Source organism: Mustela nigripes, chromosome 15 (assembly GCF_022355385.1).
Source record: "Mustela nigripes isolate SB6536 chromosome 15, MUSNIG.SB6536, whole genome shotgun sequence".
Classification (NCBI taxonomy): Eukaryota; Metazoa; Chordata; class Mammalia; order Carnivora; family Mustelidae; genus Mustela; species Mustela nigripes.
Window position 1 is genome coordinate 17,678,236 of NC_081571.1, and position 26,077 is coordinate 17,704,312.

A 26,077-nucleotide genomic window follows, 5' to 3' on the forward strand; every position below is an offset into this window, starting at 1 on the left:
TATAAATATCTCCACAAGATTATCAAGCAAGAAATGAAATTATTCAAAAGATATCAAGGAAATATTGGGAAGTAGCCCTTAATCCTCACTATGTTTCTGACTAGTGTAGTATCTGAAAGTTTTTTAGTTGGAAAATCATGCTGAAAATTATGCTCTTCACCCAACAATAGCACCAAATGATGATGCATCTTAATTTTTAAGATCACATCTTCAGAGGAAGATCAAATAACATTTCATTAAAATTTATCTGCTAATTTATTAAAATATTAGCATATTTAGTATTTGTTTTCTTTAATAACAGCTTTATTGAGGTACTAACTCATTTAAAGTGCTCAATGTTTTTTAGTATTCTACAGTTGTGCAACCATCACAATTAATTTTAAAACATTTTCATCACACCCCAAAAAGAAACCTTGTACACATTAACGGTCATTTCCCATCACTCACCCTTCCCCCAGCCTCCCAGCCTTTGGCAAATACTATTAACCTACTTTTGTCTGTATGGATTTGCCTATTCTGCACTTTTCATATGAATGCAATTATACAATATATGATCTCTTGTGACTGGCTTCTTTCATTTAGGATAATATTTTCAAGGTCCATCCAAGTTGTAGCGTATGTCAGTACTTCATTCTTTCTTATTGCTGAGTAATACCCCATTGTTTGGATATACCACATTTTGCTTATCTATTTATCAGTTGATGGGACATTTGGATTGTTTCTACTTTTTAGTTATCATGAATAATGGTGCTATAAACACTTGTAAACACATTTTTACGTAGACTTAAATTTTCATTACGTAGACCTACCTAGTACGTAGACAGACATAGGTTTCATCTAGGGTATATACCTGGGAGTGGAATTGCTGGGCCATATGGTAAATTTGTTTCAAAGTGGCTGTGTCAGTTTACATTCCCATGAGCAGTATATAAGGGCTCCAATTTCTCCACATCCTTGCTTTTACTCACCATCATCTGCAGTTTTTATAGCAACATTTGTTCTTATAAATGACACTGATATTTTATAATATATTAGACATCAAAATTTTGAATTATATTAAGTGTTTAATGATATTTTGCTTTATGAATTCTAAACTCTTTTAAAAAAACACTGATATTAATACATATTTCAGTCTTAAAGTTAAAATCCCAAGCTATCTTTTTTGCACTAGTTATTTCAATAAATAATTGCATTTTCTTATAACACTTCACATGATACATTATCTTTAAACCTCAGAACTAGGCAAAACTTCTCTTGTATTTTCCTTCTACAAAAAAAAAAAAAGAGAGAGAGAGAGAGCTATATAATTCATTCATTCTTTGTGCTTATTGCTAGAAATCTTAAAAGCTAGAGCTTTTTTTAGTTGGGAATTCTCACAAAACATTAACTGTTATCCGTTATGATCATTTTTTTATGATCATTGTTTTTATACCTCTACATTTAGTAAAAGCTAACATAATCCTTTTTAGAAATAGGGTATAAAAAAGTAAACAAATAAATATGCAGTAAGTATCCTTGATCTCCATAGAAATTTATTCCTAATTCTACAAATGATGAAAGTGAGGCAATGAAAAGTAAAAGTGACTTACTCAATCTCAGAAGCTTAGAGGTGGCAAGCTGGTAGACAGTCCCCCTACCAGTTCTTTATGCTACCCCATCCCTCTGTTTAAGACAGGCCTTTTCTGCCATTGGAAAGTATCCCAGAGTAGCTCCTGCAGAGCTAATGCTTAAACATGACAGATTCCCCATAAAAAGAACTTCATCTAATATTCTGTCCTAGTGGTGATAATTTTAAATATTCCAAATCCAATCCCCACAATGGCTTGCTCTGTATGATAGAAATAAATTTATTTTTTAGTGTTGACTCTGAGATGATAATTATGAAAATTTAAGTCATCAGTTTGCTACTAATGCTAAAAGAGATTGTATAAGATTTAAAAATCTATTATTTGTTTAATAATATGGGTTATAGTATCTGATCTCTGCAGTTAGCTTAAGGACAGGGGAGATGGGGTGCCTGTGTGGCTCAGCTGGTTAAGCCTCTACCTTCGGCTCAGGTCATGATCCTGGAGTCCCAGAATCAAGCCCCACATCAGGTTCTCTGCTCAGTAAGGGATCTGCTTCTCCCTCACCCTTCTCTCACTAGCTCTCCACCCACCCCCCCAAAAAAGCAGGGGAGATATTTCCAAACAGTTCCTGTTTGGAATAATTTATAGAAAGTTACTTTGTATTTTCTGTATTACTTTATAAAGTCACATAAAGGAATTGTCTACATGAAATTTGTGAATGCTTCCTTAAAGAAAGTGAATATGTATAAAAGTTATTATAGAAATGTATTTAGTATTCATTACTGTTGATATTGAATAGAAGTTTTAGTTCCAGATATAAGGTGAGAATACCATTAGTGGGAAACTAAGGTAGCTGTGAGTTATTTCTAGAAATATAAAGTCCCAGTAATTTTACTTATTAAGTTGGGCAAATAAATCATAGGTATGTTCCAAACCTAGGTAAAAGTTATAAAACAACCTAAACATATATAGAAAAATACAATAAACTGCATTAATCCCTTAAACAAACCTCTCTCCTCTCCTCAGTCTATCTCCACATTGAGACTTAAGTATTGTGAAGGCTTGCAATGTATGGTCTAAAGAATTATGCCATCACTATGAAGTAAGAAACATCATAAAATGATTTAAATCACTATGTGCTAAGTAATAGGACCTTGTAGTTGAATAAATACTGGTTTTCTAGCAAAGTACAGACCTTAGAGGTTGTATCATTTGCCGCCATCATTTTACAGATGTGGGACATAAAGATGAGAAAGTGGAACCTGTCCAAGATCTCCTAAGTTCATGGCAGGTTGGGAATTATAACCAAGCTGATTACTGATTGAAGGCTATTTCCATAACACCATCATAGTTCAAATCAAAGTTTAAACTCCATCTGATCTGTAGTTTTGTTTAAACCATCAGTTTAAAAGATCTGAACATGATATGGCCTATAACAGCAAAATGTTTTCATGAATTCACATTATTCACATTTCTAGTCAACTAGAAACCAAATCTAATACAGCAATGTTACTATCAGCACAGATTATGGATATATTATTAAAAGTAAGTGTAATAATGCCAACCTTCAGGCTTTTTAGGATATTTTTAAAATCATAAGCAATGCTATTAGATATTTTAAGATCACTTAGAAAATTACTTTCATAAGGCAAAGGAATAAACTTCTGGAAAAGGAGCTAAAAAGAAGTTTGATAGTTCTTTCTTATCTATTTCATTCCCTGAAAAATGAGTTAAACATTAACTTCACAAGTTGAATATTACATATGAAAAGAGGAAAGAAATAGAAATCCGCCCAGTTCTAGAATTACAGATTGAGTTTTGGAAGATGGTTTGATCTTGTAATCTTTTTTACTGGTCCTCTCTTGGCATTCATTGTCTTTGGTTAACTGGTTTATATCTTCCCCTGAAATAAAAACAAGTGTTAATCATTATTTTAAAGTCATCATTGTGTATCATAAAAACATATGCTTATAGTACCAACGTAAACAGCCATATGTTATACCATAATATCTCATTAACAAATAGAGAGAAAACCAACTCAAGGGCAGATAATCCAAAAGCCAGGAAGGAGATCATGAGGTGTCCTAATGTAGAAAGCTCTGACCAAAGAGGGATAAGAGGGGCCATTCTGATATTGCCTCTGGAAATATGAATTAAAGCTAAGAAAATAGAAGCCATTAAGTAGGGCAGGGAGAATAAAGAAATAAGATTCATGAGTAACCCAAAGGTATGTTACCTAAAATTATAATAAAATTGAAACTAAGACATAGCAAGGTCTGTGATATTAAAAAGATATAGAGAGTGAAGATGGCAGTTGATAATGAGAAGAAAAGTGAAGTAGAAGACTGAACTAGTTGAAATAATAACAGCAACAGTTTTAAAGCACATAAGTTATATCAGGAACTATTCTAAATTCTAATTATTAATTGATTCATATCAACCTCACAAAATCCCTATGATGTATGTTTGATTATTAGCCCTGTTAGATAGGTGAGAAAATAAGGTTATATAGTCTGTAAGTGGATCAAGAATTTGAATCCAGAAAGGCTGAGTTCAATGTCTATACCTTTAACTACTTTTCTGTATGGCAGACAACTAAAGTGAAGAACTATGAAGTTCTGCTCAGACTTTTAAAGATTCCTTGACCTCTAGTTTTAATATCTGTGGGCCCAGTTATATTGGAATTCCTGTTCTTGGATTTCCATGGGGCCATCTTTCCTTTATTGATTTACATGTCTTTATAAAGCCAACTTTCCCACCCTCTTACTTAAGAGTAGAGTCAGCTTCAATTCCCTGCAAGGTGCTTTTCAAAAATGTTTTACTCAGGGAGTGATGTCAGGAAAAATGACAGAATGACTTTAGAAAATTCGTTCCTCCATAAAAGCAATGGGAAAATTGGCAAAAATGGTGAGAAGCAACTTTTTCAGAGCTCTGGAAATTAATCAAGGACTTGAAGCAATTCTAGAGAATTCATTAAACACAGTACATACCACATACAACACACACACAAAGCTGAAACTCAGCAAAAACATTGAACTTTGTAGCATTTTAACTTGCCCTAGACCCCTTTCCCCAGCTTTGTGGTATTCCTATGAAAAAATTGAAAAACTGACCCAAATATTCATATGGAAATTAAAGGGACTCTGGACAACCAAAACAATCTTTTTTTTTTTTTTTTAAGATCTTATTTATTTATTTGACACAGAGAGACACAGCGAGATAGAGAGAACACAGCAGAGAAGTAGGAGAGGGAGAAGCAGGCTTCCCACCAGGCAGGAAGCCCGATGCGGGGCTCAATCCCAGGACCCTGGGATCATGAACTGAGCTGAAGGCAGATGCTCAACGACCAAGCCACCCAGGTCCCCACCAAAAAAATCTTGAAAAAGAATTAAATTGGAGGAATTACAATCATTTATCTCAAAACTTACCGAAAACTGAGTCATGAAGACAGCATGTAGGATTTATAGATCAATGGATTAGAACTTAGAGTCTAGAAATAAACTCATATGTCTATGGTTGATTTTTTAAAAGGGTGCATGACAATCAAATAGGGAAGAATAGTCTTTAAAACAGAGGTAGTGAAAAGAAGGGCCCTATGTACCCCAATGCTTATAGCAGCAATGTCCACAATTGCCAAATTGTGGAAAGAGCCAAGATGTCCTTCAATATACAAATGGATAAAGAAGATGTGGTCAGTATGTACAATGGAATATTACTCAGCCACCAGAAATGATGAATACCCAACTTTTGCATCAACATGGACGGGACTGGAGGAGATTATGCGGAGTGAAATAAGTCAAGCAGAGAAAGTCAATTATCATACGGTTTCACTTACTTGTGGAGCATAAGGAGTAACAGGGAGGACATTAGGGGGAGAGGAAAAGTCAGTTGGGGGAAATAGGAGGGAGAGCTGAACCATGAGAGACTGTGGACTCCGAGAAACAAACTGAGGGGAGGGAGGGGAGGGAGTGGGGGGATGAGTGAGCCTGGTGGTGGGTATTAGAAGGACACGTATTGCATAGAGCAATGAATCTTGGAACACTGCATCAAAAACTAATGATGTATTTTATGGTGACAAAAACAACACAATAAAAAGTTTTTCTTCAATAAAAATAAAATAAATGGTGCAGGACCATGGGATAGACATGTGCAAAAGACTGAAACTGGATGCCAGTCTCACACTATATATAAAAATTGACTCAAAAATGAATCAAAAAGAACTTAAACTATAAAACTCTAAGAAGAAAACATATGTATAAATCTTTGTGCTCTTGGATTAGGCAAAAATCTCTTAGATATGATATCTAAAACACAAGTAACCAAGAAAAAAAAATCCTAGGAAGCCAAGGTCAATTGGCTTCCACCCAAATCAAAACTTTTGTGCTTCAAAGGACATCATCAACAAAGAAAAAATAACAACAAAGAATGCAAGAAAATATTTGCAAAACATGTATCTGATAAGGTCTAGTAACCAGAATATATAAAGTACTTTTATAACACAAGAAGACAACAACCCAATTTAAAAATGAGCAAATGGGGGCAAGTAGATGGCTCAGTAGGCTAAGTGTGTGCCTTTATCTCAGGTCAGGATCAAGCCCTGCGCTGGGTTCCCTGCTTAGCAGGGAGCCTGCTTTTCCCTCTCCCTCTGCCACTCCCCCTGCTTGTACTCTTTCATATGCTCTTTCTCTCAAATAATTAAATAAATAAAATCTTTTAAAAAATGGGCAAAAGACTTAAATACGCATTTCTCCAAAAAAGATATACAATTGGCAAGGAAGGACACAAAAAGATGCTTAACATCATTAGTCTTCGGGGAAATACAAATCAAAACTATAATAAGAGTACAAATCAAAACTACAATTCACAAGTACTGGAATGGCTTTAAAAAAAAGGACAATAACAAATGTTGATAAATATGTGGAGAAATTGGAACCTTCATACATTGCTAGTGGGAATATAAAATGGTGCAGTTGCTCTGGAAAATAGTTTGGCAGTTCCTTAAAAAGATAAAAGAGCTATCAATTGACTCAGCAATTCCATTCTAAGGCATATATCCAACAGAATTAAAAACATATATGCACAAAACCTCATGTAAGAATGTTCATAGCAGCATTATTCAGAATAGTCAAAAGGTAGAAACAACCCAAATGTCCATCAACTGATTAATGGACAAACAAAATGTGACAGATCTAAGAACTGAAATATTATTCAGCCACAAAAAGTAATAAAGTACTGATATATGCTCCTACATGAATGAACATTGAAAAATTATGCTAAGTGACAAAGTCATAAGACTTTGAACATAAGAACACATACTGTTTGCTTCCATTTATATGAAATAACAAGAAGAAATAAATCTATAGAGACAGAAAGTAGATTAGTGAGTGCCAGAGGCTGGGGTGAGGGAGGAATGGAGAGTGATGCTAATGGGTAAAAGAGTTTTGGGGGGAGATGAAAATGTCCTTTTAAGCACATAGTGGTAATAGCCGTGCAACATTGTGTATATACCAAAAAGCACGAGTTTCACTTTAAAAGGGTAAATAAGAGCATGTAGAAGAATAAAACTGGACCACTTTCTTACACCATAAACAAAAATAAATTAAAAATGGAATGAAAGACCTAAACATGAGACAGGAATCCATCAAAATCCTAGAGGAGAACACAGATAGCAATCTCTTTGACCTCAGCCATAGTAGCTTCTGCCAGATGTATCTCCACAGACAAGGGAAACAAAAACAAAAATGAATTATTAGGACTTCATCAAGATAAAAAGCTTCTGGGCGCCTGGGTGGTTCAGTGGGTTAAGCCTCTGCCTTCGGCTCAGGTCATGATCCCAGGGTCCTGGGATCGAGCCCTGCATTGGGCTCTCTGCTCAGCAGGGAGCCTGCTTCCTCCTCTCTCTAACTCTGCCTGCCTCTCTGCCTACTTGTGATCTCTCTCTGTTAAATAAATAAGTAAAATCTTAAAAAAAAAAAAAAAGATAAAAATCTTCTGCACAGCAAAGGAAACAATCCACAATACTAAAAGGCAACCTGTAGAATGGAAGAAGACACTTAAAAATGACAGATTGGATAAAGAGCTAGTATCCAAAATCTATAAAGAACTTATCAAACTCAACACCTAAAAAACAAATCATACAGTTAATAAATGGGTGTAAGACAGGAATAGACATTTCTCCAAAGAAGACATACAAATGGCTAACAGACATAAAAAAAAATGCTCAACATCACACTGATCATTAGGGAAATACAAACCAAAAACACGAGATACCACCTCACACTAGTCAGAATGGCTAAAATTATCAACTCAGGAAACAACAGACATCAGTGAGAGTACAGCTAAAAGGGAAACCTTTTGGATTGTGGAGGGAATGCAAACAGGTGCAGCCACTCTAGAAAGCCGTATGGAGGTTCCTTAAAGTTAAAAATACAACTACCCTTCAACACAGCAATTGTACTATTAGGTATTTATCTAAAGGATACAAAAATAGTGATTCAAAGCACTACAAGCACTTCAACATTTATAGCAGCACTAGCCACAATAGCCAAAGCATGGATAGAGCCCAAATGTTCATCAACTTATCAATGGGTAAAGAAGATGTGGTATATGTATATACACAATAGAGTATTACGTAGCCATTAAAAAGAATTAAATCTTACCATTTGCAATGACGTGGATGGAACTAGAGAATAGTATACTAAGCCAAGTAAGTCAGTCTGAGAAAGACAAATACCATATGATTTCACTCATATGGTGAATTTAGGAAATGAAACAGATAAACATAGGGGAAGGGAAGGAAAAGTAAAATAAAGACAGGCAGGAAGGCAAACCATAAGAGACTCTTAACTGCAGAGAACAAAATGAAGGTTGCTGGAGGGGAGGTGTGTAGGAGGATAGGGTAATTGGGTGATAGGCATTAAGGAGGGCACTTGATGTAATGAGCACTGGATATTACACGGAACTGATGAATCACTAAATTCTACCCCTGAAACTAAGAGCACACTATATGTGAACTAATCTGAATTTAAATAAAATCTTGAAAGAAAAAAAAGGGTAAATTTTGGGTTATGTCGATTATAACTCAATATAAATATATATATATATATATATATATTTAAAGATTTTATTTATTTATTTGACAGAGAGAGATCACAAGTAGGCAGAGAGGCAGGCAGAGAGAGAGGAGGAAGCAGGCTCCCTGCTGAGCAGAGTGCCTGATGCGGGACTCGATCCCAGGACCCTGAGATCATGACCTGAGCCGAAGGCAGCGGCTTAACCCACTGAGCCACCCAGGCGCCCCTCAATATAAATATTTTTAAATGTATTTTGGGAACAAACCATTTCCTGTGCAAAGAGTTTCCTTAATCAAATAACAATGTTTTAGAATAATTTCATCTTCTGGTGTAATACAGAATTAACCACAAGCATTCAATTATATCATATTCAATTAAAAGCTCATTCTAGATATTTATTGTTTACTATACTAAATGCTTTTATATTATGTTAAGGGTATTTTAAATAGTTTCCTTAATATCAATCAGTTCTATAAGATCTAACTGACATGATTATGCCACTAATCATCAAAGTGAGGTACATAACTCTAAAAATGTTTAATTTCCTAGACCTCTTTTAGAACAGTGTTTTTTGAACTGCAGAATGCAACTCAATAGTAGATTGATTTAGTGAATTATAACAGCAGTACAAAAAAATAGGACAGAATAGAAAATACCAGCATGCATCACACATAATAAGGCTAAGTACTGTTTCATAATATTTTTCAGTTATATATGAAAATATATATGGGTATCCTGAGTCATAATATGCGATCAGTCACGGTCAACAAAATTTGGAAACAATTTTCCATTCCTGGAAATGGAACCATTTCCATTCCGTTCCATTCCATTCATGGATATAGTTTTTGCATACATGATAGTAGCTAAGACCCTTGCAAGATTATGCTAGCTTAACAGTGTTGTAGCTTTGTCACTTGCAGTTTCAAATTATTGTCATATGTTTTAACTCTTCCCACAAATAAATTCTTTGTTACTTTATTAATTCTTTATACTCAACAAAATATTATACATTATAGAGGAATAATAATAACTGATATTTACTGAACTAGGGATTTTTCAATGATCTCTAATTCTCATATCAACCATTTAAAACAAATTTTTTTTTTTATTTATTTGATAGAGAGAGTGAGATCACAAGTAGGCAGAGAGGCAGGCAGAGAGAGAGGTGGGGAAGCAGGCTTCCTGCTGAGCAGAGAGCCCGACGTGGGGCTCGATCCCAGGACCCTGAGATCATGATCTGAGCCGAAGGCAGAGGTTTAATCCACTGCGCCACCCAGGCACCCCTCATATTAACCATTTAATTTGGATTTTGTCATCCCTATTTTATAGGTGAGTAAACTAAATTTGGTTACTTACATAAAGCCACATTAAATAAGGCCTGACAGAGGCAATAATTGATTCATCTGTCTGCTCCAAACACAGTGTAAATTTTCATTTACACCTTACTTTTACCACACTCACTATTTTTAAAAATATCAGACTGTATTACCTACACAAATATTTATACTTGTATTTTGACCTGAGGTATTCTATAGTCATTCTAGTAGATGAACTTTTTCTATTTTTCTATTTTATTGAATATTTATGCTTTTTTCTTTTAAAATTTTTATTATTTTTTATTTAAAAAAATTTTTTTAAGTAAACTATACACCCAATGTGGGGTTTGAACTCATAACCCTAAGATCAAGTGTTGCACGCTTCACCAGTGAGCCAGCCAGGCACCTCTTGATTTTTGTCCTTTTTTTTTTTTTAAATATTTTATTTTTTTATTTGAGAGAGAGAATGCATGAGTTGGGGGAGGAGAAGAGACAGAGGGAGAAGCAGAATCCATAGTACTCTATGTAATAGATAATATTCAGTATCCCTCTTTGAAAGATTTCTTTTAATAGTATATCACAGTCAAATTGGCATTTTCTTTTTTTCTTTCCTTCCTCCCTCCCTTCCTTCCTTCCTTCCCACCTTCCATCTTTCTTTCAAGAGAAGGAAAAAGAGAATGAAGAGGGTGTGCACGGGTGGGGTGGTGGTAAGGGCAGAGAGAGGGGGAGAGAGAATTTTAAGCAGGCTCTGTGCCCAGTGCATAGTCCAATGCAAGGCTTGATCTCATGCACCTGAGATCATGATCTGAGCTAAAATCAAGAGTCGGACACTCAACCAACTGAGCCACCCAGGTACCCTGTTACGGGTATTTTCTAATGCTCTCGTTTATTCTGAGCATTAGGAAAACTCCAAAAGTCAGTATTTAACATTAGCATATGTAGGAATATCAACAAAGGGAAACCTTAAAAGCTACTAAAAATTGATTTCTAAAACACCACTTTAAGTATAACACATAATAGAAGAGTGAACAAAATAGATATGTAAGTGCCATGAATTATAATAATGCAAATACTCATATAACCACCACCGAGGTCAACAGACAGAACATTGCCATCACACTAGAAGACCTTGTGCTCCTCCCAATTATCATTCCCCTTCTCCTTCCCATCGGTAACCACTGTCCTGTCTTCTGACACCACAGTTTAGTTGTGCCTGTCTTTGAACATCATATAAATAGAATCATACTATATGTATTCTTTTATTTCTGGCCTCTCTTTCTCAAAACTGTAATAATTATCCATGACGTTGTGTGAGCTGTGATTTATTTTTATTGTTGTTATTATTCATATATATATAAAATGTATTCATGTTACTATTCATAAATATATGAATATTTGTTTTTATATAAGAATAATATATATTATGAATACATATCTCGTAAAATGTGGTTTCTGTGAACATGTTTTCCTTCTGGAAGTCTGGAATTTGTTATGTGCTAAGTAAGCAGAGGGTACCTACACAACTGGACCCAGGAAAAAATATGGGCACTAAGTATCTAATGAATTTCCTCAGAAGATAAAATTTCATGTGTTGTCACACATGTTCCCTGACCTACGGCTGGAGGAATGAAGTGTGTCCTCTGTGACCACACTACAGGACTTCTAGAAGCTTGTACCTAGTTTCCTCCAAACTTCCCCATATACCTTTATCCTCTGATGAGTTTTCTTTGTATCCTTTGGCTGTAATACATTTTAGCTGTATGCACAAATATATGCTGAGTCTTTTGAGTTGTTCTAGCAAATCACTGAATATGGGACTGGTCTTGAGGCTCCCCAGCACAGAAGTATAATATTTTTCATAGGGAAGTCATTTTCCAGAATTTAATGCTTTAACTACATTATATTTCTATGGCTATAAATGTATAGGATAATAAGTTATAACTTATAATATTTATGACTACTCAAGGAAGAATACACTTTTATCCACCTAGCCACATATTGGACAATATATTCCTTTCCCATGAATCTCTACCAAAAACACTTGCTATATTGCATATATCTTGAATGCCTGTATTTCAAAAGAATTCTGATTGATTGCTAATTTATATCCTGGTTTACATTTTTGGTATTAAGTTATATATGAACATATTCCCCTATATAGAAAGGTTATATAAGACAAGAATTGCCTGACAAATTATTCTATACTTAGTACAGAACAGGAAAAATTATGTGTAGACATAACCTCCTAAACTCATAAAACATTCCTCTCTTCTTTATCCTAAATTATTTTTGTTTGCATTGGAAAACACAGTTTAAACTGCACTGTTTTCTTACACTAATTTCATTGTCAGTATTTTTTCAGTAAAGAAGTTAAGGCTGGTAGTTTAATTGTATTTATGTTGTTCCTGGTATAGATTTAGGCTCCTCTTGGGTAGGGTATTGTTTTAGCCTAGAAAATAAGAGCTTGTCATGTTGGAAGACAAAACATATTCTTGGGATCTACAAAAATGTATATAAGTAGTGAGTAGAGAGCACAAATTTCTTTAGGTTCTTTTACCATCTGTTTGTTATTTTATATCATTGCTATAAAATCTAGAAGTTCAACTTCTAAAATATAATGGACACCTGTTTTGTCAGTATCATTCACATGCAAATATAATTAATTAGAAAGGAAAGATATAGTTAGACTTACATTTTCACTAGATTCTCTTTCATTCTAGGCAGTTGATCCATCTGTTTCCTTTTAAAAACTTGGTATGAGTCAGAGACCTGAAATACAAACATTTGAGAATTTGTTCTCTTATTTCATGACTGATTTTGGAGATAAGAGGAACAGTCCATTCTCAACTAACTCTTTTATAACCAGGTCCTTAAGTGGTATGCATAAGAGAAGCTAAAGAATAATGGGAAATTCTGGCTTTCTCCAGTATTTTTTTTTTTAAGATTTTATTTATTTATTTGACAGAGCGAGAGAGAGAGATCACAAGTAGGCAGAGAGACAGGCAGAGAGAGAGGGGGAAGCAGGCTCCCCGCCAAGCAGAGAGCCTGATGCGGGGCTCAATCCCAGGACCCTGAGATCATGACCTGAGCTGAAAGCCGAGGCTCAACCCACTGAGCCACCCAGGCACCCTTGGCTTTCTCCAGTATTAAGAGGTTTCTAAAGATTATGTAAACTCCTTCATCTCAACCCCACATTCCATGTGATTTTTTAAAAATAAATATAGAGGAAATTTTGACAATCATATCATCTTTGTGGCATAAAACCATTAACAGTTTTTGTAATAGATACTGAATATAAATAATACATATGTTCTCTCATTAAGAAAGACATAACAATAGAAGCTGTATGTATATTGAAATGGAGAAACAAGATCATATTTTCATTCTTGTCTGTTTTGAGATACTTCTGTGATACAAAAGTGGAGACTTCCTATAAGTGGTGTAAATAAAATTTCCAGTACAGGAAGAGTTGAGGCTGGTGACCTTAGAGACAGCAATTGAAGACATGAGTAAATGAGATCACTTGGTAAGAACACACAGAGAAGTAAGAGAGTTGAGGACATAAACTTGAGAAAGCAACTTTTAAGGGGCAGGAGAATTACTAAAGGCCATCCTTTAAAGAATAGGAAAACCCAGGAAAAAAAATAGTTCATGGAAGTCAAGAGGTGGGTGATATTCAAAAAAGTGAACATGGTTAGCAATATGAAATTCCTAAGAGATGTCTACACTGCCAGGAGGCTTGAAAAGGAGTCATTATGTTTGGCTATTAAAAGGTAAACTGTGCCAGAGCCCAGTGCTGTGGGTCAGAAAGTTGAAAGAGGTCAAAGATTAAAAGCAAGGCAGTGAGTATATCCACCCTTGCATGAAGTTTGACTGAGAAAAGGAAAGCTGAGGTAGTAGTTTTCTTAAGAGGGGGTAAAATAAAAGTTGGTTTCTGTTTTATTTTGGTGGAAGGGATGAGCGTCTTTGTGAAGACATTAGAGCATCTTTGCTAAGTGGGACAATTTTGGGCACACTGGACCAGAAGATGAAATTGATTCATTTATTCACTCAGCAAACACTAGTGAGCATCCACTAGGTTCCACTTCTAGTTTAGCACCAGGGCACAAAGATAAGTCATAGTTCTTACAATCTATTGGAGCATGATAAATAGATTGTACAATTCACTGCTTTGGCAGAGGTTTGCACAGGTGCTTTGTAAGCATAAAGCAGATGCTAGTTCAAGCCATCAGAGGCCTGGAAGAGTAGCTAATTAAGAGCTAAGGAAAGGACATTCGAGGCAGAAAAAGCAGGAAGGGCCTACAAGAATAAGACAGCATGGCATATGCAGGGACCATATATGTCATTGGTCTGGGGGCAGTACAGGGTGTGAGTATGGACACAACTGGAAAGGCAGGCACTGGGTGTTGGAAAGGACCTTGTAGACTACACTGAACTTTGTTGAAATCCCCTGGACAATGCAAAGTCACTGAAGGCTTTAAATAGGGAACATCACTGAGGTGCTTGGGTTGCTCAGTCAGTTAAGTGTCCAACTCTTGATTTTGGCTCAGGTCATGATCTCAGGGTCCCTGGGATCCAGCCCCAAGTCAGCTCCATGCTCAGTGGGAAGTCTGCTTGGGAATTTTCTCTCTCTCTCTCTCCCCCTCTCTCCCTCAAATTAATACATAAACCTTCAAAAAAAAAAAATAGGGAACAACACCATATCTATATTTCAGAATGATTTCTCAGGCAGCAGAGGGGAAAAAATAAGTATGGTGAGGGCAAGATTTTAATAGCTATGCTGTTGAGATTATATTTAAAGTCTAGATTTAAATCCGGGGAGCTCTAGTGTTCCTGGGTGGCTCAGTCAGTTAAGTGTCTGCCTTCAGCTTGGATCATGTTCCTAGAGTCCCTGGATGGGGCCCCCCATCTGAAGCCCTGGTTGTCAAGAAGTCTGCTTCTCCTTTTGCCCCCCCCCCTCCTTCCCACTCTCTCTCAAATACATAAAATCTTTTAAAAAGAAAATAAAAATAAATCTGGGGAACTCTATTTTCAAACAAACAATAATAAAATAGAGTTGTCCAAAAAGACAACAGAAACAGCTGGATAGTCTGGAACCTATGATGTAAGGAATTGCTAGTGTAACTTCTGTGGTAATTTAATATTTTAGTTTAGGGAAAAAAAAAACTATGGAAACACTTAAGAGTTGGTTTCACATCTTTGAGAAGCTGTCACATAGGAGATGTATAGAATTGTTCTGTGTTCTTTAGAGGAAGAAACCAAAACAAATGTTTTAAGGAAGGAGAATAAGGAGCATCATATGATGCTTTAACAATTCTAATAATTAGAATTGCCTGACAATGAAACAGAACAGCCTCAGGTTCATTACCTGTAAACCAAAACATTATATTCAACAATATCTCAGATCTACTGACAAAGTTCTATGTAGAACTTAAGTTTATTGTGTTACAAGTTCTACGCAGCCTTTCTGCCTGACTTTAATGCAATAAACCTATATATCTTAAAACTCAATGTCTGTACTCTATACATACTGCATAAATTAGAAAAGCACTGAGATATGGAAACACACAATTTCATTCAAAACAGTGAAGACAGCAGAAATATAAACAGCAGTCTCAGCAAATAGCTCTAGTTATCTACCTAAGAATCAATTATTTATGTATTCAGCATGGAAAGAACTGCAGATCGTCTCTTGACCTTTCCGGTCACCCTAATATCTACATGGTCACAACCGTCTTTGACTACAAAGATTAACAATTCATTCTAGAGTGAAAATCCTTATTAACATTTATACTGGAAACAGGATTAACATCTTCCTGGGAAGCTGTTAAAATAGGCTTTGATTATATGCTGAGTGAGCCTGTATAATCAGAGTAGAACCTATTCCACCTAAGTGAATTTTTCAGACAAACAAAGGCAAAGGAGGAAGGCTGAGGCAACTAGAAATTCTAATGCCCCTGTCACAGAGAGAGAGGCTAGGGAGATCAGGAAAAAAAAACAAAAAACACAGGAAAATAATGTTCACCATTTCCTAGAATTTAGAACATATTTATGGGCTAGGCATTTTACTCAGCACTTTACACACATTACATCTCTAAATGCTCACAAATCCCCTGCAAGACAATACTATTATTTCCCATTCTACCAAGAAGGAAAGAAATTAGGCCCCAAAAGGTCGCATTACAATTAAGTACCAGGCTGGGATTTAAATCCAAATTTAAATGACTCTAAAATCTGTGGTCTTTCCTCAAATCACATCTTGTAAAGCAGTTAGCATTTATGCTAGAACCAAAAGGAAGCAGAATTAGCATGTATGAAAAGCAGCAAATTCCAGGCGGAGAAATGGTCTGAGGAAAGGCATGAGGGTGCCTGTGCTGCAGGAGTAAGCAGTGATGCCAACTGAGTATCCAGGAACCATCAAGTGTGAACTGACTGTTTTACAAGTAAGAGACTACAAGGATTGATTCTATTTTGTCTCAATTTTTTTTTAATATTTTATTTTTTATAAACACATGACTATGTATTTCTTTTTTTTTTAAATAATTTTTTATTTTTTATAAACATATATTTTTATCCCCAGGGGTACAGGTCTGTGAATCACCAGGTTTACACACTTCACAGCACTCACCAAAGCACATACCCTCCCCAATGTCCATAACCCCACCCCCTTCTCCCAAACCCCCTCCCCCCAGCAACCCTCAGTTTGTTTTGTGAGATTAAAAGTCACTTATGGTTTGTCTCCCTCCCAATCCCATCTTGTTTCATTTATTCTTCTCCTACCCACTTAAGCCCCCATGTTGCATCACCACTTCCTCATATCAGGGAGATCATATGATAGTTGTCTTTCTCTGCTTGACTTATTTCGCTAAGCATGATACGCTCTAGTTCCATCCATGTTGTCGCGAATGGCAAGATTTCATTTCTTTTGATGGCTGCATAGTATTCCATCGTGTATATATACCACATCTTCTTGATCCATTCATCTGTTGATGGACATCTAGGTTCTTTTCATAGTTTGGCTATTGTGGACATTGCTGCTATAAACATTCGGGTGCACGTGCCCCTTTGGATCACTACGTTTGTATCTTTAGGGTAAATACCCAATAGTGCAATTGCTGGGTCATAGGGCAGTTCTATTTTCAACATTTTGAGGAACCTCCATGCTGTTTTCCAGAGTGGCTGCACCAGCTTGCATTCCCACCAACAGTGTAGGAGGGTTCCCCTTTCTCCGCATCCTCGCCAGCATCTGTCATTTCCTGACTTGTTTATTTTAGAACGCGCCTGATCTTGTCTCAATTTTCTAACTTAATCTTAGTCATTACTAGAAGTCCAGGCCTCCCTTTATTCACCACTGCCCTGACTTTCATTCCCAAATTGTTTTATACATCTCCTTATCAGCTCCAACCCCCAATCCTAACTCCCTTCCTCTCAATCTTTTCATGAATCTGCTGGAAATGCCAGAATAGTAATTAGCAGACTTATTTTATGGCAAACCAAGCCCTCAAGGTCTTCTACTTCCTTGCCTCACCTAGTTAATGTCCTGAAGACTCCAACCTTCTTTTTGGGTCTACCTCCCCTGACTATCACTGTTGAAACTCTTCAGAGCTATATTCTAAACTATCTTTTCTTTTCACCTTGTATACTCTCCCTGAAGCATTTCATTCATTCAAATGGCTTCATTTACTATCTCTATGCTAATATGGGAGATACAGACCTATCTCCCATATTAGTATAGAGATAGTAATGTCTGTATCTCCCATTTTTTATCTTTTCTACCCTGAGATTCATATATCCAACTGCTCTCTGGACACTTCCATGTAGATAGTGTGCATTGAAAACTAAACTCATATACTTACATTGAAACATACATCAAAATAAAGTTAACAAGGATTAACAAGGATTAAATAAATGTAAAATATTTAGCCAAGTACTAAAAAAAGATGTGATGTTATGAAATATTGCAACAAAGACTTTTAAACTATGATATCAGAAGCCATAAATAAAAGATAGCTCTGATAACATCAAAACAAAAACTCAGTAATACTAACATCATCATAAATGAAACTGAAAGGCAAATGGAAAACTATGGAAAATATGTATCATCCATAATTTACTGATTGCTTTCCTGTCCTGTCGATGTATGTGCACACTTGCCTATCCTGTATCATAAATACAACCTTTCTAGTAATCCTTTCTAGTAATAGCAGTGCTGTATCTAAGACAGATACATAATTATGTGCATAATTATGACATAAAATACCATGAATTTCATGATAGCAGAGGGATAACTGCTTATTGTTTGAATTCTAGAAATTATAGATCAAACTAAAAGGATAACTAAGGAAGCAAGTATGTAAAATATTCCCTTAATCTGGGCAAATTTTATCTCCTTTTTCTCCTTTTATAAAACCTATAAGTTTTCCTTTTACCTTTCATATTTAGAAACTTGGTAGATTTTTTCCCATAATTCCAATGTGTGTTTGTATACCAAACCGAACCAATCAAAAGTCTAGAAAAGTGAAAAATGTAACTTACAGTAGGAGAAAACTCTTAAAATTTAGAAGTAAGACAAGAAAAGTTACCCAAGACATCTCAGCTAGGTACCTACAGCACTCATCGTTGGTCTTGCGGTAAGCCTACAGGAAAAAAATACAAAAGTAAAGAATCCAACATCAGAGAGGATTTGCAATACTAGCAAGGCTATTAATAAGTAAAGTTTATGTCTCTACACTGTTTTTTAAAATAGTATAGGAAATAGTTTTATAAGCATTTTGTGATAATAATATAGTAGGTTTGTAGATAACATACTAAAAGTAATAGCAGTTACAAAGAAATGTCTAGTGTAGAATAAAAACAAACCCTTGATTCTTGTTCCAGTCTGAGTGCACAGTCTTTCACTTGATTTTCAAGGCTTCTTTTCTCTTTTTCTAGCTGTTTAAGTAATGTATTTAAGTATTCCTGAAAGTATAAATAGTAAATTTTACATGAACTCATATTCTAAATAATAGTAAGAAATTTCTTCACTGGCAAATGCCTTTACCTCATAACATTCTGTGACTTCAAATTCTATAATATGTACTTTTTAAGTAATAACAATAATAATAATTACAATATTTATTTAACCCTAACAATATTCCAAGTCAGTACTTGTGCTAAGTGCTTTCCATAGATGATTTCATTTAATCCTTATAAAAGCCATGAAGATGGCTAATATATTTATTTCCATTTTACTGTTGAGAAAATTGCATCTATTAGATGTTAAGTAACTGGTCCAAAGACACACAGCTAATAAGTGGTAGAACTGGAATTAGAACGCAGGTATTTTAGAGTGCCTGGCTGGCTCAGTCATTGGACCATGAGACTCTGGATCTCAAGCCCCACGTTGGATGTAGATTACTCAAAAATGAAATCTTAAAAAAAAGAAAAAAAAAAAAAAGGATCCAGGTAATCTGACTCCAAAGGCCATGCTAAACAATATTATTATATATTTTTCACATGACTGGTACCAGTGTAACAACAGTACAATAGAAAAGAACAGACAAATAGTTGATGACCAGGAAAATTGAGAAAATATTGCAGAGTAGGACAGTTCTGGAAACTAAGATCTCAAGCCAAATGTCATTCATCACAAATAGCTGAAGCTGAGTAGAGCTTTAGCCAAATGCCAGAAAAATACTGCATTATATAATTTGGTTTAAAACTTTAATCCCTAAACCAATAACAAATTATTTGCAGTAACTTCAATTTTTTCTCATATTCTTACACATTACCACATTAACATTAAAAAAACCCTCCAGACTGAATTCTACCTAACCGTTATTGGTCATGATTTAGATCACTGAAGTTATTAAAAGAAACATTTAAAGAAAAACAGAAGCATCTGATTTAAATCTCCACAAGCAAAAGTGCAAGATATTTTAGAGCTCATACCCTCCTCCTAAAAAACAGCTAATTCTCTAAAAACGTATTCTCTCCTAGATACTTGTTAATATAAAAAACTGTATCAATAGGATAATTAGGTCAGCTGAAACAGGCAAGTTCTTGTCTCTTAAAATAACATCGTGATAATACAAATCTCTTGGTTATGACAACTCTCCACTATGCATATTTGATTACCATTAAAATATAACTGGGTGATATTTCACAGGCAGGCCTTATTTGTCTTTGAAAACCATGCACTGGTGTCATAAATAGCTTTCAGTCTCCCTCCCCAAATAAAAACCTGCTCCAGAAGAAAGTCCATGAAAGCCCCACAAATTTAAGAGGTTAAATTGAGTTATCTTATAGAAAATTAAACCCTTATGAAATAAATCACTGCTCAAGTATGAACGGTTTTTGAAGACGTGATCAAGGAGTGATGAAAGTAGTTCAAATTTTTGCTGTATAGACCTTTGCTAGGAGAATTTCTAGCTTAGTCTACCATATATATGGTATATACTATAACTATAGTAATATGGTTTAGTTATATCATTTGTTAAATACATTTTTATAAATGTAAAAGAGAAAGAACCTACTCATTTTAATATTGTTTCAATGGGAAAAAGCATTCTAAGTTTTAAAAGAAATTAGCTTATCAAAAAACTACTAGAATACAAGTTATTTTTATATTAAAGATCACCTGTGTGAGATATGACCCAAAACTCTAGAAACTCATAGAAGAAATCATATGAAATAGGTAAAATTCAGGCAGGAGGCCTGCTTCTCCCTCTCCCATTCTCCCTGCTTGTGTTCCTGCTCTCCCTATCTCTCTGTCAAATAAATAAATAAAATCTTTAGAATCAATCACTCAATCAATCTGCCACCTCCTGCGATCTCCTTCTATATATGTCTTATCCATTCACTTCAATTATAAGCTATCACTTCTCTGATAATAAATATCACATCCAAATCTAATCTGTGTGCCTATCCTTAACATTTGTTTGACACCTCAAGCTCAGTTTTACCAAAACCACATTCTACAACTTTACACAACTTATATCCCAATAAACTCAATGCTTTAATGGTACCAAGCATAGATTTCTAATTTTGCAAGGGACATTTGGATTTCATTAAGTAGGAGTATTTTAGGAATTTTGTACATGGGAAGAAGAGTATGGGTTTGTAAGAGTGAATATGTCAAACAAAGCACCATTCTACTTCACTAATAGTTCTTCAATAATTTTGTACTCAAACAGCATGAATTATAAAACAGGCTATATACAAGATGTATATATACAAGATGTCAGCTACCTGTCCTGGTACTTTTATTAGGAATCCCTAAATTAAAAAGTGTTAAGTTAAAAATGGCAACATACTAAAGCTGGGAAAATCTGAGTATCAAACTGGATAATAATGCTAAAAATTATATAAAAGTATATAACATATGGGCGCCTGGGTGGTTCAGTAGGTTAAAGCCTCTGCTTTCTGCTCAGTTCATGATCCCGGGGTCCTGGGATCGAGTCCCGCATCAGGCTCTCTGCTTCGGCAAGGAGCCTGCTTCCTCCTCTCTCTCTCTGCCTGCCTCTCTCCTACTTGTGATCTCTATCTGTCAAATAAATAAATAAAATCTTTTTTTTAAAAAGGGTTAAAAAAAATAAAAGTATATAACATAAAATTATAAAAATCCATGAGTTAATCCTGATCTAAATTTTTCAAATAAATAAATAAAGAGAAAAGAAAGATTTTCTCCATAGTACAATGACTAATAAATAGTGAAAGTCATGGACAGGATAGTAATTATCAACCAAAAATATCAACAGATGCTAAAATAGTGGATGAAAGTCAATATGGAATGGTATATTTACATGCTGTCAAAATACTTCCCCATAAAATACCTTCTAATTACAAAGGGAAAAAGAATAACTGCAATGGAGATGCCTGACAGACATCTTCTTAATTAAGTGATCAAAGTTAATGTTAACAATTATGAGGCAAGTTGAAATAACCTCTCAATTGACTGGATGAAATAAGAACACTATTTGACTTATGTGGCATTCTTACAAAAAAATGTATAATTAGCATTTAATCATAAGGACTCATTAAACACACATACTAGGATATTCTACAAAATGTTTAGCAAGGAATCTTTGAAAGTGTCAAGGTTGAAAGTCAAAGAAAATCTGAAAAACTACTTTTTCCCCAGCTTTACTGAGGTCTAACAATTAAAATTGTAAGATGTACAATTACAACATAAAAGACATAAATTATAATGTTTAGGATGTAAAATGTACAATGTAATGATTTGAGATAGAAAGGTAGATAGATAGATAGATATGGTGAAAGTCTATTCTCCATCAATGAAAAACTATTTTGATTTAGGTCACTAAAGCACATGACAACTAAATGCAATATATGATCCTGAATAGGGCCTATTTGTATAAAGAATGTTATTGGGACAACTGATGAAACTGTATGAGCAGTGAAGAATCCGTGCTAATTTCTTGATTTTGATGGCTACACTATGATTGTGTAGGAGAAAGTCCTTGTGTATTGTAGTCAGAAGTGATAGCAACTTACTCTAAAACGGTTCTTGAAAACAGAAGTTTCTTGCACTATTCTTGCATTTTCTCCTGTAAGTTTGAAGTTATTTCTATATAAATAAAATTGGGGGCACCTGGGTGGCTCAGTGACTTAAGCCTCTGCCTTCAGCTCAGGTCATGATCTCAGGGTCCTGGGATAGAGCCCCACATTAGGCTCCCTGCTCAGTGGGGAGTCTGCTTCCCCCGCCCACTTGCCTCTCTGCCTATTTGTGATCTCTCTCTCTCTCTGTCAAATAAATAAATATAAATAAGTAAGTAAGTAAGTAAATAAATAAATAAATTTATAAATCCATCTAACAAAAAATGGCAGCATACTAATTTCATAAACTTATAGATATATATGGAAAGTGTTATTAAGCTGAAACTTCATATCAGATGTGGACCCCTTGCTTGTTCTTCTGACTTTCTTTATAACCACCCTCACCTTTAACATCTTGATTTCTTATCCCTCCGGTCTATAACACACCATCTCTAGCTTTGTGCCTGTTTGTTTCCCCTAGACTCAGTATAGAAACACAAAGTATTTTATTTTCTCTGGTTAACCTTTGGACTACTCCCACAAGTAGAATTCCTAGGACCCCTCTCACTTTTCTTCCTTGAGCCTGCTTCCTATTTGAATTTTAGATGCACTATACTTTGTTATTATGCCATAACTCAGGAAAGTAGGGTGGTTCATTGGGGCAACCTCATGGTAATAAGGCAAGCATTAAAAAAAGGGTCTCAATTAATGGCATTTATCATATCAATAGACTAAAAAAAATCACATGATCATATCAATAGATGCAGAAAAGGCAATTGACAAAATCCAACACCCAGTTATACAAAAAAGTCACAGTAAACTAGGAATAGAGAGGAACTTTCTTCACTTGATAAAGAATATCTTAAAGAAGAAGAAGAACAACAACAACTATAATACCACACACTTCATGGTTAGAATTGTGAAGCTTTCCCACTGAGATGGGATGGTACAAGGCAAGGATGACCCTTCTCACTTCTTACAATATCACACTGAAAGTCCTTGCTAATATAATAAGTCAAGAAAAGGAAATAAAATGTGTATAGACTGGGAAGGAAGATTAAGAAAAAACTATGTTTGCAGATAACATGATCATCCATGTGGAATACCCAAAATAATCAACAACAAACTCTGGAACTAATAAGTGATTATAACAAGGTTGCCAAATGACAACCTTGTTATATATGGAATATATAACAAGGTTAATATATGAAAATCAATTGTTTTCCTATAGAGTGGCAATGAACTTTGAAATTTTGAAGAATTTTGAAATTAAAAAAACACAATATCATTTACATTAGCACCCCAAAAGGAAATACTTAGATATAAATCTAAAAAGATATGGGTAAGATCTGGATAAGGATAACTAAAAAACTATGATGAACAAAATCAAAGAACTAAATAAATGGAAAAGATATTCCATGTTCATGGATAGGAAGACTCAGTATTATTAAGATGTCAGTTCTTCCCAACATAATCATTTTTTTTTTGAGATTCAATGCAATCTCAATCAATCTCAATCAAAATTCCAACATGTTATGGATATTGATGAACTTATTCTAAAGTTTATAGAAGTAAAAAATTCAAAGAGCCAATATGACATTGAAAAAGAAAAAAATTGGAGGACTGATGTTTACCAACTTCAAGACTTACCAAAAAGCTACAGTAATCAAGATTGGTACTATCAAAAGGATAGATATATACATAGAACAGAAAGCCCAGAAAAAGACCACCCAGAACAAATAGATCTTTTTTCAACTGTTTTTTCGCAAAGGAACAAAGGCAATGCCACAGAGCAAAGATAGTTTCTCCAACAAATGGTGCCAGAACAACTGGACATCCACATGCAAACAAACAAATCTAAGCCATGCCCTTCATAAAAATTAATTCAAAGTGGATCACAGACCTAAATGTAAAATGCAAAACTAGGGGCTCATGGCTGGCTCAGTTGGTTAAGAGTCGGACTTCAGCTCAGGTCATGATCCCAGGATCCTAGGATCAAGCCCAGCCATCAGGCTCCCTGCTCAGTGGGGAGCCTACTTCTCCATGCCCCCACTCATGTTCTCTGGCTCTCTCAGATAAATAAATAAATGAAATCTTAAAAAATAATAAAATGAAATGCAAAAATATATAACTCCTGCTATATAACATCATAAGATGACATAAGAGAAAACTTAGATGATCTTTGGTATGGTGATATTTTTTAGATACAACACGAAATGCACTATTCATAAAAGAAATAATAAAAGCTGATCTTCATTAAAATTAAAAACTCTGCTCCATGAAAGACAATGCCAAGAGAATTAGAAGATTAGCCACATACTGAAAGAAAATACTTGCAAAACACACATCTGATAATGGACTGTTACCTAAAATACACAAAGAACTCTTAAAACTCAACAACAAACAACCTGATTTAAAAATGGGCCAAAGCTCTTAACAAATACATCAAAGAAGATATACAGATGAAAAATAAGCACACGAGGGGCGCCTGGGTGGCTCAGTGCATTAAAGCCTCTGTCTTCAGCTCAGGTCATGATCCCAGGGTCCTGCACCGGGCTCTCGCTTGGGAGGGAGCCTGCTTCCCCCTCTCTCTCTGCCTGTCTCTTTGCTTACTTGTGATCTCTGCCTGTTAAATAAATAAATAAAATCTTAAAAAAAAAAAAAAGAAAAAAGAAAAAGAAAAAGAAGCATATGAGAAAATGCTCCATATCATATGTCATCAGGGAAATGCAAATTAAAACAACAAGGAGATACCACTACTCATCTATAAAAATGGTCAAAATCCAAAACAGTGAAAGTACCAAATGCCAATGAGAATGTGGAGCAATAGAAACTGTCATATAATGCTGGTGTGAACGCAAAATGGTACAGCTTCTTTTGAAGACAGTCTGGCAGTGGTGCCTGGGTGGCTCTGTCGGTTAAGGGTAGGACTCTTGATTTCTGCTCAGGTCATGATCTCAGGGTTAAGGGATCAAGCTCTGACTTAGGCTCTGCATGGAGTCAGCTTGTCCCTCTCCCTCTGCTCCTCCCCCTGCTTGTTCTCTCTCTCAAATAAATAAATAAAATCTTTTAAGAAAGAAGAAGAAGAAGAAGAAGAAGAAGAAGAAGAAGAAGAAGAAGACGACGACGACAGTCTGGCAGTTTCTTACAAAACTAAACATACTCTTACCATATGATCCTGTGATTGCACTCCTTGGTATTTGCTCAAAGGAGTTGAAACTTATGTTCCTACAAAAACCTGCATATGGATGTGTATAGAAGCTTTATTCATAGCTAAAACTTGGAAGTAACCAAGATGCCCTTCAGTAGGTGGATGGATAAATGAACTGTGATACACCCAGACAATGAAATATTATTCAGCACTAAAAACAAATGAACTATAAAGGCATGAAAAAACATGGAGGAGGGGTGCCTGGGAGGCTCAGTGGGTTAAATCCTCTGCCTTCGGCTCAGGTCATGATCCCAGGGTCCTGGGATCAAGCCCCACATCGGGCTCTCTGCTCCATGGGGAGCCTGCTTCCTCCTCTCTCTCTGCCTGCCTCTCTCCTACTTGTGATCTCTGTCTGTCAAATAAATAAATAAA

At 35.3% G+C, this 26,077-nt stretch overlaps 1 protein-coding gene across 1 annotated transcript in view; it reads right to left on the bottom strand.

The window, feature by feature from the left end:
• Positions 1–292: 292 nt before the first annotated feature.
• Positions 293–26,077, bottom strand: part of CCDC169 (coiled-coil domain containing 169) — a 49,709-nt gene continuing 23,924 nt past the window's right edge. The window contains 5 exon segments of the mRNA XM_059377708.1: positions 293–3,449; positions 3,452–3,471; positions 12,650–12,726; positions 18,540–18,593; positions 18,817–18,915. Coding sequence (XP_059233691.1) covers positions 3,373–3,449; positions 3,452–3,471; positions 12,650–12,726; positions 18,540–18,593; positions 18,817–18,915 — 327 coding nt within the window. The 3' untranslated portion in view covers positions 293–3,372.